At 39.3% G+C, this 13,062-nt stretch overlaps 2 protein-coding genes across 3 annotated transcripts; one reads left to right on the top strand and one right to left on the bottom strand.

Annotated features, from left to right (window-relative positions):
* The first annotated feature begins 353 nt into the window (after nt 1-353).
* On the top strand, nt 354-3,540 carry LOC115014664 (snaclec A9-like). The gene is made up of 2 exons (XM_029441691.1): nt 354-516; nt 2,802-3,540. The coding sequence occupies exon 2, from the start codon at nt 2,820-2,822 to the stop codon at nt 3,384-3,386; it is 567 nt and encodes a 188-aa protein (XP_029297551.1). The 5' UTR covers nt 354-516; nt 2,802-2,819; the 3' UTR covers nt 3,387-3,540.
* A 1,312-nt stretch (nt 3,541-4,852) lies between these two features.
* Nucleotides 4,853-11,657, bottom strand: LOC115014650 (mitochondrial glycine transporter B-like). 2 transcript variants are annotated; one of them, XM_029441673.1, is made up of 8 exons: nt 11,072-11,657; nt 10,661-10,750; nt 8,678-8,802; nt 8,033-8,117; nt 7,244-7,423; nt 6,735-6,903; nt 6,027-6,190; nt 4,853-5,864 (listed from the first exon to the last, which is right to left on the bottom strand). In XM_029441673.1, the coding sequence occupies exons 2-8, from the start codon at nt 10,673-10,675 to the stop codon at nt 5,742-5,744; spliced, it is 861 nt and encodes a 286-aa protein (XP_029297533.1). In that variant the 5' UTR covers nt 10,676-10,750; nt 11,072-11,657; the 3' UTR covers nt 4,853-5,741. The 2 variants fall into 2 exon arrangements, with proteins under 2 accessions (XP_029297533.1, XP_029297540.1); XM_029441680.1 differs by lacking the exons at nt 10,661-10,750; nt 11,072-11,657 and adding an exon at nt 9,646-9,711.
* Between the last annotated feature and the right edge of the window lie 1,405 nt (nt 11,658-13,062).

Below are 13,062 nucleotides of genomic sequence, written 5' to 3'. Positions count from 1 at the left end.
CCAAAGTCACTGCAACCACTCAAAGCGCCAACTGCCACACATTTACAAAAATATCCACATTTTAAAATGCAGACATGTTTAGTAATTATAAATGCACTGAAGTCATTTGTTAATGAATGGGTCAGTGTACAGACACAGCAGAAACGAGCAGAGTTAGAGCAACGTTTTAATATTGTAACACTGGTCGTAATGCCGGATTTCATTACTGACCCCCTGCAGCATAGTGATAGCTTTGCTAACATGTTAGTCATCACAGTGTGAGTACAATAATGAGGCGATATATCAGATTTATTTCTCACCACGTGCACATGTCGTGTGGCTATCAGAGCCTCGCGGTCGAAAGAGAGCGAGAGAGGAAGTGCCGTCACTTTTATAGTTGTGTTAACTTGCCCTGAGTGCTGTCTGTCAGGTACGCTGCGCAAAGCACAAAGCCTGAGTGGCTGATTCAGGATGAATTAACCCTGGACTGACCAGAGGACTATCCGGAAAACCACACATGAACAATACATACAGCAGGTGTGTAATATGGTAGGTTGTACCAGTATAGATACTATTATGCTCTCAAGGCTGGTGAAATTATCTCTGTGAAATTAAAAGAACATTCATGATCAAAGCAAGTAAAATGTCATTAAGTGTCTCATCACCTAGTTGGTGAAGTTTGATGATTATCAATGAGGGTTTGGATCAAATGCTAAGTATAATATTCCAGGTGAGGTGTGTAATTCACTCTGTATCCTCTGCTGGTGCTGCTGCAGTTGATGACAAAACCTTTTGATTGCCTCCTATTAAATTAAACCGAATGTAGTTTTAGAAACTACATAAGTCTCTACACAAACTTGTCGATGTCTAATAATTCTACATCCTTATTTTGTAAAATATTATCTAATATTTCATCAAATTTTGAAAAGTTGTGAGAATGCTTATTAAAATTTGACAAATCTATTTCTTAAGTACACACTTTCTACAGTGTTGACATTTTTATTCTGCAATAACTGTTAAAAATATGATTTATTTTATGTCAGGGATGGGCAACTGGCAGCCCAGGGAAGATGCCAAACCGTGTCGGATCTATATCGACACGGTTTGCTGCTACTATATGCCACTTTAAACTCATTTAAATGCTTTTATTAAAGCTGCTATTTTATCTCTTTACTATTAGCCTCTGTTTAAAGGAGAATTTTCATCCGACCGTCCTAACCTTCAAAATTAAACAAATAAAGATGTTATGTATGTGATTAAAAGTCAAAAGGCAGGCAAGATGAGTTCAAACCGGACTTGCTTTCACCAATTGATTCTCAAGGACAAATGGAAATTATGTTCCTAAGCAAAACCTTTTAGGAAAATGTGACGAGGCTTCACTGACTCCAGATGATGAATTGCAAACCAGAGTCATGGTTCATTTCACTTGTTGCTGGGCAACACGGAGGAAATCAAATATCACAATATCTTTTGATCAAATACTTGAATATCGATATTGCAACGATATTGTGGGGTTGACCTTTGGTGCTTTTATAAAATATTTACACAATGAGATTTGTGCTAATTAATGATTAATAATGCAGATACAATGACTAAGCGGGTCAAGGCAAATCATAGAACAGCTAGAATATCTTTGTAACTTCAGAAAAGTACATAACTTTACTGTAATGCAGTCTTTAAAACCAGGAAAAGACAACACTTATGTCTTATAACGATATCCAAAAACTAAGACGATAGCTAGTCTCATATCAGGATACCAATATAATATCGATAAAGTCGGCCAAAGCCGGCTAGATTAAGTCTCTACAGATTATTGTATGGACTGGCCCTCCTCAGTACGAAAACTACATTTCCAGTCATATCAAGCTGGGTCACGTTATGAAGCCTTTGACACACGGTGCACCCGTCTTGTCAATACGTTTTAATTATTGCAATATTTCTGGTAATCAACTTCTGAGAATCCACTCACTTATTGTGTGGAAACAAGGAGTAGCTGGAGCTCATGTTGATAAAACTACATAAGGTTTAATTTAATAGGAGGCAATCAAAAGGTTTTGTCATCAACTGCAGCAGCACCAGTAGAGGATACAGAGTGAATTACATGATGAGACACTTAAGTACATCCCTCTCTGTAAGTGGGTCAGAAGGTATCCGACATGGAGTCACTTTTGTGTTTCTGTCAGTTGTAAAAACAAAACTGGAACCATAAGCATAATTTCACTTGACTGGATTAGAAAGATGTTGCTGTAGTGAGAAAATATATTTTTTATATGAATTACGATATGGCGCAAATGCTTCACAAGTACATCAATAGTGTATCGGGGGGAGTTTATAATTAAATGATCAAGTGTTGAGTTTAAACAGAAAGTGCTACACAAAACCTTTTGAGAGAAACATTTCCAAGGCAAAACCTCAGATGGCTTAACATGCATCAAAGGTCCCTGGTCCCGTGTTCAACCACACGGTTTGTCTCAGCCAGTCGGCAACCAGGACACCCCAGGTCAAGATGAAATTGTGCATAACTTTTCATGTATGCAAACAACTGTGTTTAGTCACAGCAGGAGGGTGACTAAGAGGCAACAGAGGAGGGACACACTGAAACACAACCTTCACCTTCTGCAGAACACACTTTGTACTTATCTCCACAAGGATCTGTAAACTTCACCATCATGGAGATTGTGGTTGTGAAAATGCTCTTTATTGTAGCTGTGTCAGGGCAGTTTGGAAAGCATGTACATGTGAAACATGAGTACACATGGCATGAAGCTCAACAGTACTGCAGAGATGTATACACTGACCTGTCCCCCATCACTTCACCACAGGATGAAGAGAGGTTAAAAATGGCAACAAACGGGAAGGTTGTTGGTCGTTCCTGGATCGGTCTCTACTTAAATGCAACAAAATGGAAGTGGTCCGGAGGAGGAGATGCAACAAACATACTGTGGGGTGAGAAACAACCAAATCTAATTGGCTATGATAAGGTTGTTTCTGTTTGTTTGCACACCTGTAGATGGAAGGGATTTCACGATACTAGATCATATAGAACAATGACCTTTTTCTGCTTCAATCTGATCGTGCCGCAGTTCAAGAAGACATGGGAGCAGGCGATGTTGTACTGCACACAAGAACACAATGCACTCACAAGCCTGAACTCTGAGACCGAGCACCTTCTGGCCTTGAGCGAGATCAAGCACAGCAACATCACTGAGCGGGTGTGGATCGGCCTGCGTTTCCTGGAGGACCGCTGGCTGTGGGTGAATGGTGACTCTCTGGAGTACAAGGCCTGGCCCCAAAGTGGAGATCAGGATCACGAGTGTCCAATACAGAAACGCTGTGGAGCTTTAACCAAAGAGGGAGTGTGGGAGAACTGGGAATGTTGGGACAAACTCAACTTCATCTGCTATTAAATCTCATTCATAAGATTTCAGTTTTCAACAGCTCACTCATGCTGGAAGTGAAATGTTAGATTTTGTTTTAAAAGGCTCAGTCCAAATGTTATTCACATAGTTTTACTGGACTTTACTTCGTACAAATATGTTCCACTATTACTGCCAGTTGTACTGTTATGACAAGTGGAAGTTAGTGTTTTGATATTAGCTTTAAGTTGCATTTTGATTGTGTCTAGGTAAGTCCATTTAGAAACTAAATGGCACAAACTTGTCGAACAATTCGGCCTTATTTTTAAAAATATGTAAAATATTTTACCAGATGTTGAAAGGTTGTGAGAATGCTTATTAAAATTAGAAAAATCTATTTCTTAAGTACACACTTTCTACAGTTTAGACCTTTTTTATTCTGCAATAACTGTTAAAAATATGATATATTTTATGTATTACATTCACATATACTATATTGTGGTTGTAATGGCTAGTGTTGGATGTGCAAAAGTCTTATCTAGTGGTTCTCTGACAATGTTTAGAAGCAACATGCATGTTCTGGTTTGTTAATAACAGGGTGATCCTATATTTCCTATATACGGTATTTGGTATGGTTGAAATAACAGTTTCTATCTAGATATGAAGAAAAATCAATAATTAAACAAAGTCATCTTCTTCTTAAAATCTAATACAAAAAAAGTCAAAATCTTTTTCTTTTTTTAAAGAGGAAGATTTATTGACATTTAAAAAGCAGGCAGGCACAGCGTCTGTGAGGAAGAATCATGCACAGACCAAATATGTACAAGAACAATGACCATATAGTCACAACAGGATCAACGGAGAGCGGTGTGATGATGACGAGGTAAAACTTTCATTTGTGAATTACGGCACATTTAGATACACACTTTGTGTTACACAGCAAACACTGAAGTCAACTGTCATTAAACTTAAGTTTAGCTACAAAACCTTCCGGTTACATCACAGATCACACTGGACATTCGTGCCCTTTCTGTCATCTTACCAAGTGTGTGCACTTTGTGTGTGTAATGATCCTTTTTGTTCAGACAATTAAAGTTTTTGAATCTCCTCCACTAATGAGATCTTCCATTTGGCGTTACTTCTATAAACTCTGTAACAATATAATATCCATTTTGAATATCTTTTTATTTTTTATATCAACAATAATAAATAATGTTTATAGGGAAGGCAGACTGTACAATGAACATAAAAAATAGGACTTTCATTTGTTACAACTAATAACTCTGTATTTAGTCAAAATATGTACAAAGCCAGGAAGATGCTGGTAAACGTTAAAGGTTCACATCTCTCCAGCACTGATGAGGCATATTCTTTATTACTTTTAGAAACACAGTAGCACAATGAGTAAGCAATGCTTCACTTGCAAGTTTAATGTTCTGCAATTTCACCTTCTTTAAAATATTTACTTCATGTATTGAAAAAGTCAAAGTGTCAACGTAAGACACAGGAAACATTGATGTTTTTATTCTCCCATAAAACATTTTATTAAGCATTTCAATAGAAAAAAACATAAATCCACAAAGTCCTGATCTGACTGAAATACTGTTACAGCGCTGAATGTTTCTGCTACGTTTGTTAAGCCAAGATGTGACGGATCACTGTTACTTCTTTAAAAAGCACATCTGGTTGAGGAGTCACAAAATGCATCACAGTTGTATATAAACTTTAAATTGGCATAGTTTTAAAGCAGTATGGCAACAAAGGCTTTATTGTGATTTACTTTCCCATAATGTGAGTACTTGTGATTGTCTGAGCCCGAAACAAATTAAAAAGCCAAGTCTGCTTGTTAATTAGCGAGTAAGAAACATTGCTCAATCTCATAAGTTTCCAGAGCCCTCTCTCTCTCTCTGCAGCGCTTTGCTTTTGTCTACCTCAGCAGATTTACGATACACCGGTTTGCTGAGAGTCCCGTTTGTCTTGACAGCATTTTAAAAATACCTTGTCAAAGCTGCCCAGCACAGAATCTCTCTGTGAGGTCATTTTTTTAAGTAGCAGCCCGAAGAAACATATAGTGAGAGGAGGAATAAGTTCACTTCACAGCAGGGAGTGTCACTTCAGCGCAAGATGGACATTAAGAGTGCGTCAGGTGTAACATCACAATCGACACAGTCGACACAAACAGGCACATTTTCACAAACATTTAAATAACAACAAAAACAACCACGCAGTCACAGCATTCTTACTCTCACATTTATCCACCTGGGTCCTCTTCTCCTAATCTTAGTAGTGCTGATTCACCGTCTCTACAAGCTCGGCTCCTCTTTCATCTTCCACGGGCCTTTCAGTTAGGTAATAATGTGCATCATTATCCACTCGTATTCCATCCTGTTCCAACACTGATGCTCTTCAGGATTTGAGGCCCATTCGAGCCATCAGCTGTTCGTAGACAGTCCAAGCCATAGCAGCCATCAGAGTGCGTCGTAGAGACCTGGGGACAGCCCCACGGAAAAACCCCATCATGCCGTGTTCCTGAGGGAGAGCACAGAGCAGAAAGGTTCAGTATATGTTACTGATGTAGTCGCCAAGCTTCATCCTTCGTGCCAAAAAGAATGAGGGTTGCTCTTCCCTTAAACTGACGTCCACATGCAGTAAAACCAAAAAACTGACAGCTGTGATTAAACAAGCACACACCGTGTAGATGTAGCGGATAGCATCCGTCGTGCTCCAGTAGGATGGGCTAATTTGAATGTGGGTCTTCACCACGTCTGCTGGCTGTGTGGCCAGCGACGCCATGACGCCTGCCACCATCCCACAGCTGAAGTTCACCAGCGGGGCATAGGCCGACAAAGTCACCCCTGAGAGAAGAACCATGTATGTTGTGTTGTTGTACTCAATATTCAACAGCAGTCAAGTTTCTATCCAAATTTAGAGCAAATATTTACAGAATGTCCTAAAAACTGGCAATAAAAAAATCCTACAATTTGGCACAAACGTCCACTTTGACTCAAAGATGAACCGTTACATTTTGGGGGTCACCGTGATCTCACAATTCATATGCTAATTATTACAATTTCACACAAATATCTAATAGGATAAAATGATGAAGTGATGACATTTTGGACAGACATGGATGTAAACTGCAACTTGGCCAGTCAGCGGAGACATACAGCAATTCTAGTTATTAATTAATTGAAAATGTGTGGTTAAAACTCACTTTGTTTTGTTGGTCAACTGGGCACATGAATTTTCTTTTAGGTTTAAGAAATACAGATGATACAGAGGATTCACTGTACACTTGATAGATTTTCTGTAGTACAAGGACAACACTTACACGACCTGCTGCTATAGAAAATGGTGCTTCACATTTTAATGACCTCCATTTTGAAGTGTGGCTCTCACCTTCAGGCAGCCCCTTCTTGGCCTGGCTGTAGAACATGACGTAGATGCCAGAGAACGGAGCGTCTCGGAGCAGCGTGGCAGTCAGCCCCGAGAATAGAGCCCTGATTCCCTCCGTCTCATACACACTCCTCAGAGCGCCTGCCACACTCACATAGTTGTAACAGCCACTCTGAAACAATATATGAACAAGGAAAATGAATATCTACAACGTTGTTTTTTTTTCTACAGAAGGCCGCTGTGGACTACTAGTTGTAGATTGTGGTCATTCATTCATGGATCCTAGGTGAATTGGTCATTTATTGGGTACAATGTCTCACAGACACTTCATGGTTCATTGTTCACCATATTTGTTATGCTCAGCTATACATTGTCATGTCATCCCATGAGTGCTATAACTAAGAACTCCTGATTAAGGGATAAGATGAAGGTGGACATCATGACCCCAGAACCCACGTCTCTCATTAAATGGGCTCTGAAGTCTCTCAGTATGGAAAGAAAGTGCCGCTCACCTCAAAGCGTGTCTTGATCACTGTGAATGGCAGCATGCAGACTCCAGCCACAGCTCTGGCACCCGCTCCGAGCAGAACAGCCTCGCCAGCGTTAGGTGCCCGCTCCAGGAAGTAGTGCTGCTTCAGCGAGTAGAAAGTGCTGAAGTAGATGCCCACCCCGGGGATGCAGCGCACAAATGACTGCAAGAGAGAAACAGAAGGGTTAAACCGTTCTCATATTTGCTTAATGTGATGGTAACTTTAAAATAAAAAAAGCCACAGAGGTAATCTGAACATGATTTATCTTTCTTTTAAGGAAAGCAGACTAAATTTGGTTTAGCGTTTGTGTGGTTTTTAGAGCAAGACAGAGAGATAATACTTACGTAAGCTGAAAGACAGAGAGACTATACATGGTTTGGTGCTAGAGAATACATACATACATACATACATACATACATACATACATACATACATACATACATACATACATACATACATACATACATACATACATACATACATACATACATACATACATACATACATACATACATACATACATACATACATACATACATACATACATACATACATACATACATACATACATACATACATACATACATACATACATACATACATACATACATACATACATACATACATACATACATACATACATACATACATACATACATACATACATACATACATACATACATACATACATACATACATATATACATAAGCAATAACAGGATAAATACATTCTTGTAAATATATATTGTTTTTAAAAGCTCAGTTACTCACTGGTGAGACTCCCTTCCACAGACTGAAGAAATTCTCTGTCCTAATAACGTTGATTAAAACGTTGAACATCCCCACCTTTGGTGCACTGCAGGATGAAATTTAGGAATAGTTTGAAGGTAAAAAACATGTTACAAACATATGGACACTCAAAGACAGACAAAGTGTAAGATGTTTGGATGGTGTGAACAATAAACCGTCAAACAAGAATACAGATATCATCTTCTGGAAAATTAAACTAAAGCCTTCATCTGTGAAACGCTGTTTAAAATAGAAATTCACTTTTAACATTTCCTGTTCCCAGTGGGGCTAATTCAACGCCGCGGCCTGACAGTAAGATTACAGAGTGCTGGTGTGACTAATTGCCCTTTATGGGTCATAACAACAGATTCAGGCCAGCACTGCTTGCAAAAATTGTGTCCTTCCATGCTGTGTAAGCGCATGTGTGTGTGTGTGTGTGTGTGTGTGTGTGTGTGTGTGTGAAAATCAGGGAGAACAAAAGAGAACACCTGGCAGGGTATATGCTGATGTACAGTTGTCTGATGGCATGCAGGTGAAATATGTAGTGTGTGTGTGTGTGTGTGTGTGTTTGCATGTTGTTCATACACATGAGATGTGCTTCTGTGTGTTTCATGTGTGCGCACACACCCCGGCTTGGCAGTGTTCTGCAGGGTCTGCAGCCGCGTCTTGACCAGATCCAAAGGCTGGAAGAGCAGCGTAGAGCAGGTGCCGCTGAGAGAGCCACACATAAAGGCTTTGAGAGCCGGGTGAGCCTGAGGACGATAACAGAGAGAGCGACAAAGGGATGGCAAGTAGAGGAGTGGAGTGACAGGATAAAGAAATGACAGAGAGTAGACCGAGAGAAAGGAGAAGAGGTTAATGTAAAGAGAAATCAGAATAATTGATGGAGAGGAGGGTTTTGGAGGATGACAGACAGAGGAAGGGAGGAAGGGGATGAGACAAAGACAAACATTAAGCTTTAGTCACAGTGTAAAAAAGCATCATGTGAAAATGTGCCATTCAACGTCTTTCTCAGCATTGGTCACCTCTTGTTGAATGCCACAAACTCTTGAAAAAGGGCAGAGAAATCCTTCCACAACAGAAATGTGCACCACGGACTCAATAATGAACATTATCTCATAAACATATAATGCACTGTAATTTGAATGTAAATATGCTTATATGACTTTTCCATTACAAAAATAAGCTTGTAGCAGCGTGCAGAGGCCAGAGATGATAGAAATGTGCAGAGACAGTCCACACACACACACACATACACATACACAGGGTTGTTGGCTAGAATTAACTAAGACTCGTCATTATGTGTGGTAACATGCCTCATGGACAAACATGGGACATAAACATGGCCAGATGCACAATTTAGCTGCATTTGGAGGTAAACAGTTACACATAAAAAACATGTAAACGAAGGAAATAAAATGCTTATAATAAGGCAGTAACCACAATTACAGCAACAAAAACAAAATAACATTTATGCACCATATATAAGCTGTCTGCTATACACACACACACACAACATTTAATACATACTATATGTAGCTTCTACACACACACACACACACGCACCAATGCCACTTGTATGCACACATACACACTCCTACCTTCCTGCCCGGTGTTCGGCTCTGAGAATCCTCTTTCTCCTGCATTTTGCCCTCTTTCACCTCCCTCTCTCTGTGATGCAGCTATTTCAAATAGCATCTCTATCTCTCTATTCCGCCGACCCACAATGGCTTTCTCCTGCCTCTCGCCCCCCCCCCCGTCCCGTTTCACAGCCAAAGCCGTAGTTTAAACCAGCCTGCGTTTTTCTACGGTCTTCTATCTGTATCTTTCAGAGACACACCAACACATCTGTATTCTCCCCCTCTCCAAACAGTGCTAAAGTGAATCTTTGTCAAACAGCATGAGTCATGAGGTGGCTGTGTGAGTGTGTGGTGATTTTACACACTGGATTGTTGCTGGGTCAATAATTTATCCAAATCAAGAGGAAAATCCTTGTATGTTTCCACAATGCCCTCCACATCCGCTCACCTTGGGGTTTAAATAAGGTTGGGCAATGCTGTGAGATAATATAACGGTTTCCACCGATTTCCAAAATGTTGCTGTAAAATTGTGGGCAATGTTGCAAAACAATAAGCAGGTTGTAAGGTTGGATTTTAGTATGTTTTTGACAATGTATTATTTTCTGGTTTGCATTTAACAGGAACAGAAAAAAAACACTCCAACCAGGTTACTTTACCATAAACATATTCTAATTGAATTGATTTTCTGGAAAATGGTATAGAAATTAGACACACACACACACACACACACACACACACACACACACACACACACTATTTGTTATCAGTATTGCCCACATGTAGTTTTAACTGCTGTGTTATCTTTTCAATCATTAACCAAACATCGGCAGCTTGGTTGGACAGTCAAATGGTGAAAATGTGTAACTGCAGAATATTATTGTATGGTTTCAACACACACAGTTTTATTTGTATGGGAACATATATGCTGTTAAAATCTGCGTCGAATCACTCTCTAAATTTCATGTCGAGCACACTGGCTGTATGATGATGAGCATAACAAACAGTGGCAGCAGCCTGCAGGTGCACTCACCACTGCCAACTCCATCTTTGACCTGGATGCGGGGTCCAGTTTCTCCCCTGGTGCAGCCGTTTTGAAACTGGTTAATTTCAGCCAACGTTACTGGAAGTGGTAAAAATCATACGGCAGCCATAATTAACATTTTAAAACAATTAGGTCGTTTGCAAAGTTGCTATGAAGCCCGAGGCAGCAAGATAGTTTAGCGAATTAGCTGTATGCTAAGGTGAAGGTAGTGTGACACGAGCCTCAGGACAAACCGGTTACTAGTCAGATATAACAGGTAACTACTGGTTACAACAAATGAAGCTTTGACGGCAAACGCCCTAAATCCTGCCAGTTATATGACCGCCAGTTTGTTTTGAAACAGACAGGCGAAGGTTAACGTTACTTAACTAGCTAGCTTAGCATGCTAGCTCCTCTTACCTGACTTTGAAGTGTGTTAAGGACTGATGGAGGTGATTGTTACACCTGCCAGCTTCAGGAACGCCATGTTTAGTATTTACTGTGCAAGAATCTAATGTTAGTAAACACTAATATGTCCAGGCTGAATCAGGTACATCAGCACATAACTTTCTGGCAGTGCTCGTGAGCTAGCTAACGTTAGAGCTAGCATCTCACTCTAGTAAGTTATTTAACTTCCGTCTGGCTTTCTTCTGCAATAATATGTAACGTTGTTAATGTCCTGACGTGGGTCGAGTCTCAAAAGCTGTTTTAAAAAAAAAAAATGTTTTACCGCAGTAATAAATGTTATTCAACAGTGACCGGCGTTAACGCTACTTGCTGTGCTGCTGCGACTGTTAGCATCGGGCTACAAAGTTCACCTCCAGTGGAGAACTGACTCACTCTCAGGGTGCATCGGGCAGGTTTGGTCAATGTGAGAGATCTGCTTTATAAGCCACAGATACATGTAGAATAAAGAGTTCATTGTGCTGCTTAGTTAGAATTGTTTAGATAAAAAGTCAGTATGTGAACAATGCAATTCATGCACAGAAACACAACACAGTCATACATGTCAGTCATTGATTTCGACATCTTGAAATTGACATCAATGTCCATTTAAATAGTCTCCATCATCAATAAAAAATAAAATAGGGATGCATATTGACATTTATCCACGAACTGAGAGTAAAACAAATACATTATATAATAATAAACATTCACAAGTAAATGAGGATACAAATAAGTTCACGGTAATGTTTTACTGTCCGATGGATCATGTCAGTTGAAAAAGTATGAAATATTTGAGGAACATTAAGTTTAAATTGTAATCTTGCGGTTATTATTTCCATGTAACAGTCACTTTCTCCCTCCCTTGTGTTACCGTGGGGGCTGCAGCTTTAGCCAGGAGACTGATTATCTTCTTAGCATTTTGAAGAAGGACTCAGTAATGTCTGATTGTTGTCTTCTACATCTTCTGGAGATACCCCCCCCCCCCCCCCAAAAAAAAGAAAGATGTTTTCAAGGCAGCTCTGCATCTAAACATTTTTAATTCAATGCATTTCTGACAGTGGCCTCAGGGCGTCGCTGTGGTCCAGTGTGTCAGTCCACATATGATAAGTATTTTTCAACCACTTTGTGTATCATACTGTGCATTACCATTCGTGCAAGTATTTTTCTTCATTATGTATACTACTTTAATTCAATGATCTAAAAAAAAAAAAGTCTAATTCTAGGATTTTGCAATTAGATAAGAATGTTCATGATAGATTCAAGTGCAAAATAAAATAGTTATGCAAAACAATTACAAGTAGGGAGGTTTTAAGATCACATTTCTAAAATTGAGTTTTGTTTTTTTGTTTGAGTCAGGTGCACTGAAATTAAAAGTAATCTTTCTAAATTGAATTTGAATTTAAATATATGGAACCTACATACTGTATGTGAATCCGCTGGTTTATCCACAAAGTGTTTGTTATACATAGTTAATAAAAAAAAAAAAAGAAAACAAATCATGTAGGCCTGGTCCTCACATCAGTGGGTAATCTGCAGGAGCATAAATCAATTGGCAGATTATTTCAGACTGCTATAACTGCACAAACTGAGACAAATCCTCCTGTCATAATTTAACTAGCGTACCCTTCCTTAAAACAAAAAGAGCCCTGCAATACCTGCATAATTCCTACACAACAAAAACATATTCCGGAGTATATTCTGTTGCATTACAAACGTGTCAAAGAAGGGGTGATCTTTAGTTCAACATTAGGTTAGTGTAAAGAGGTGAAGGTTTCATACACAAATTAATGCATCTGGAGAGCAGCATTTACTCGGGAAATGACGCCAATTATGAATACATTTTAAAGTTCAAAGATATCTATTGTTAATAGGGATTCTTGCAAAGACTTGAAGAATTTACGGGGCATTATTAGTTTCAGCTCTCCCTCATTGCAGCAGCATTCTTTTTATTAAATGCGACGTTA

This window comes from Cottoperca gobio, chromosome 1, assembly GCF_900634415.1.
Source record: "Cottoperca gobio chromosome 1, fCotGob3.1, whole genome shotgun sequence".
In the NCBI taxonomy this organism is placed as follows: Eukaryota; Metazoa; Chordata; class Actinopteri; order Perciformes; family Bovichtidae; genus Cottoperca; species Cottoperca gobio.
This window is presented reverse-complemented; position numbering and strand designations above follow the sequence as displayed.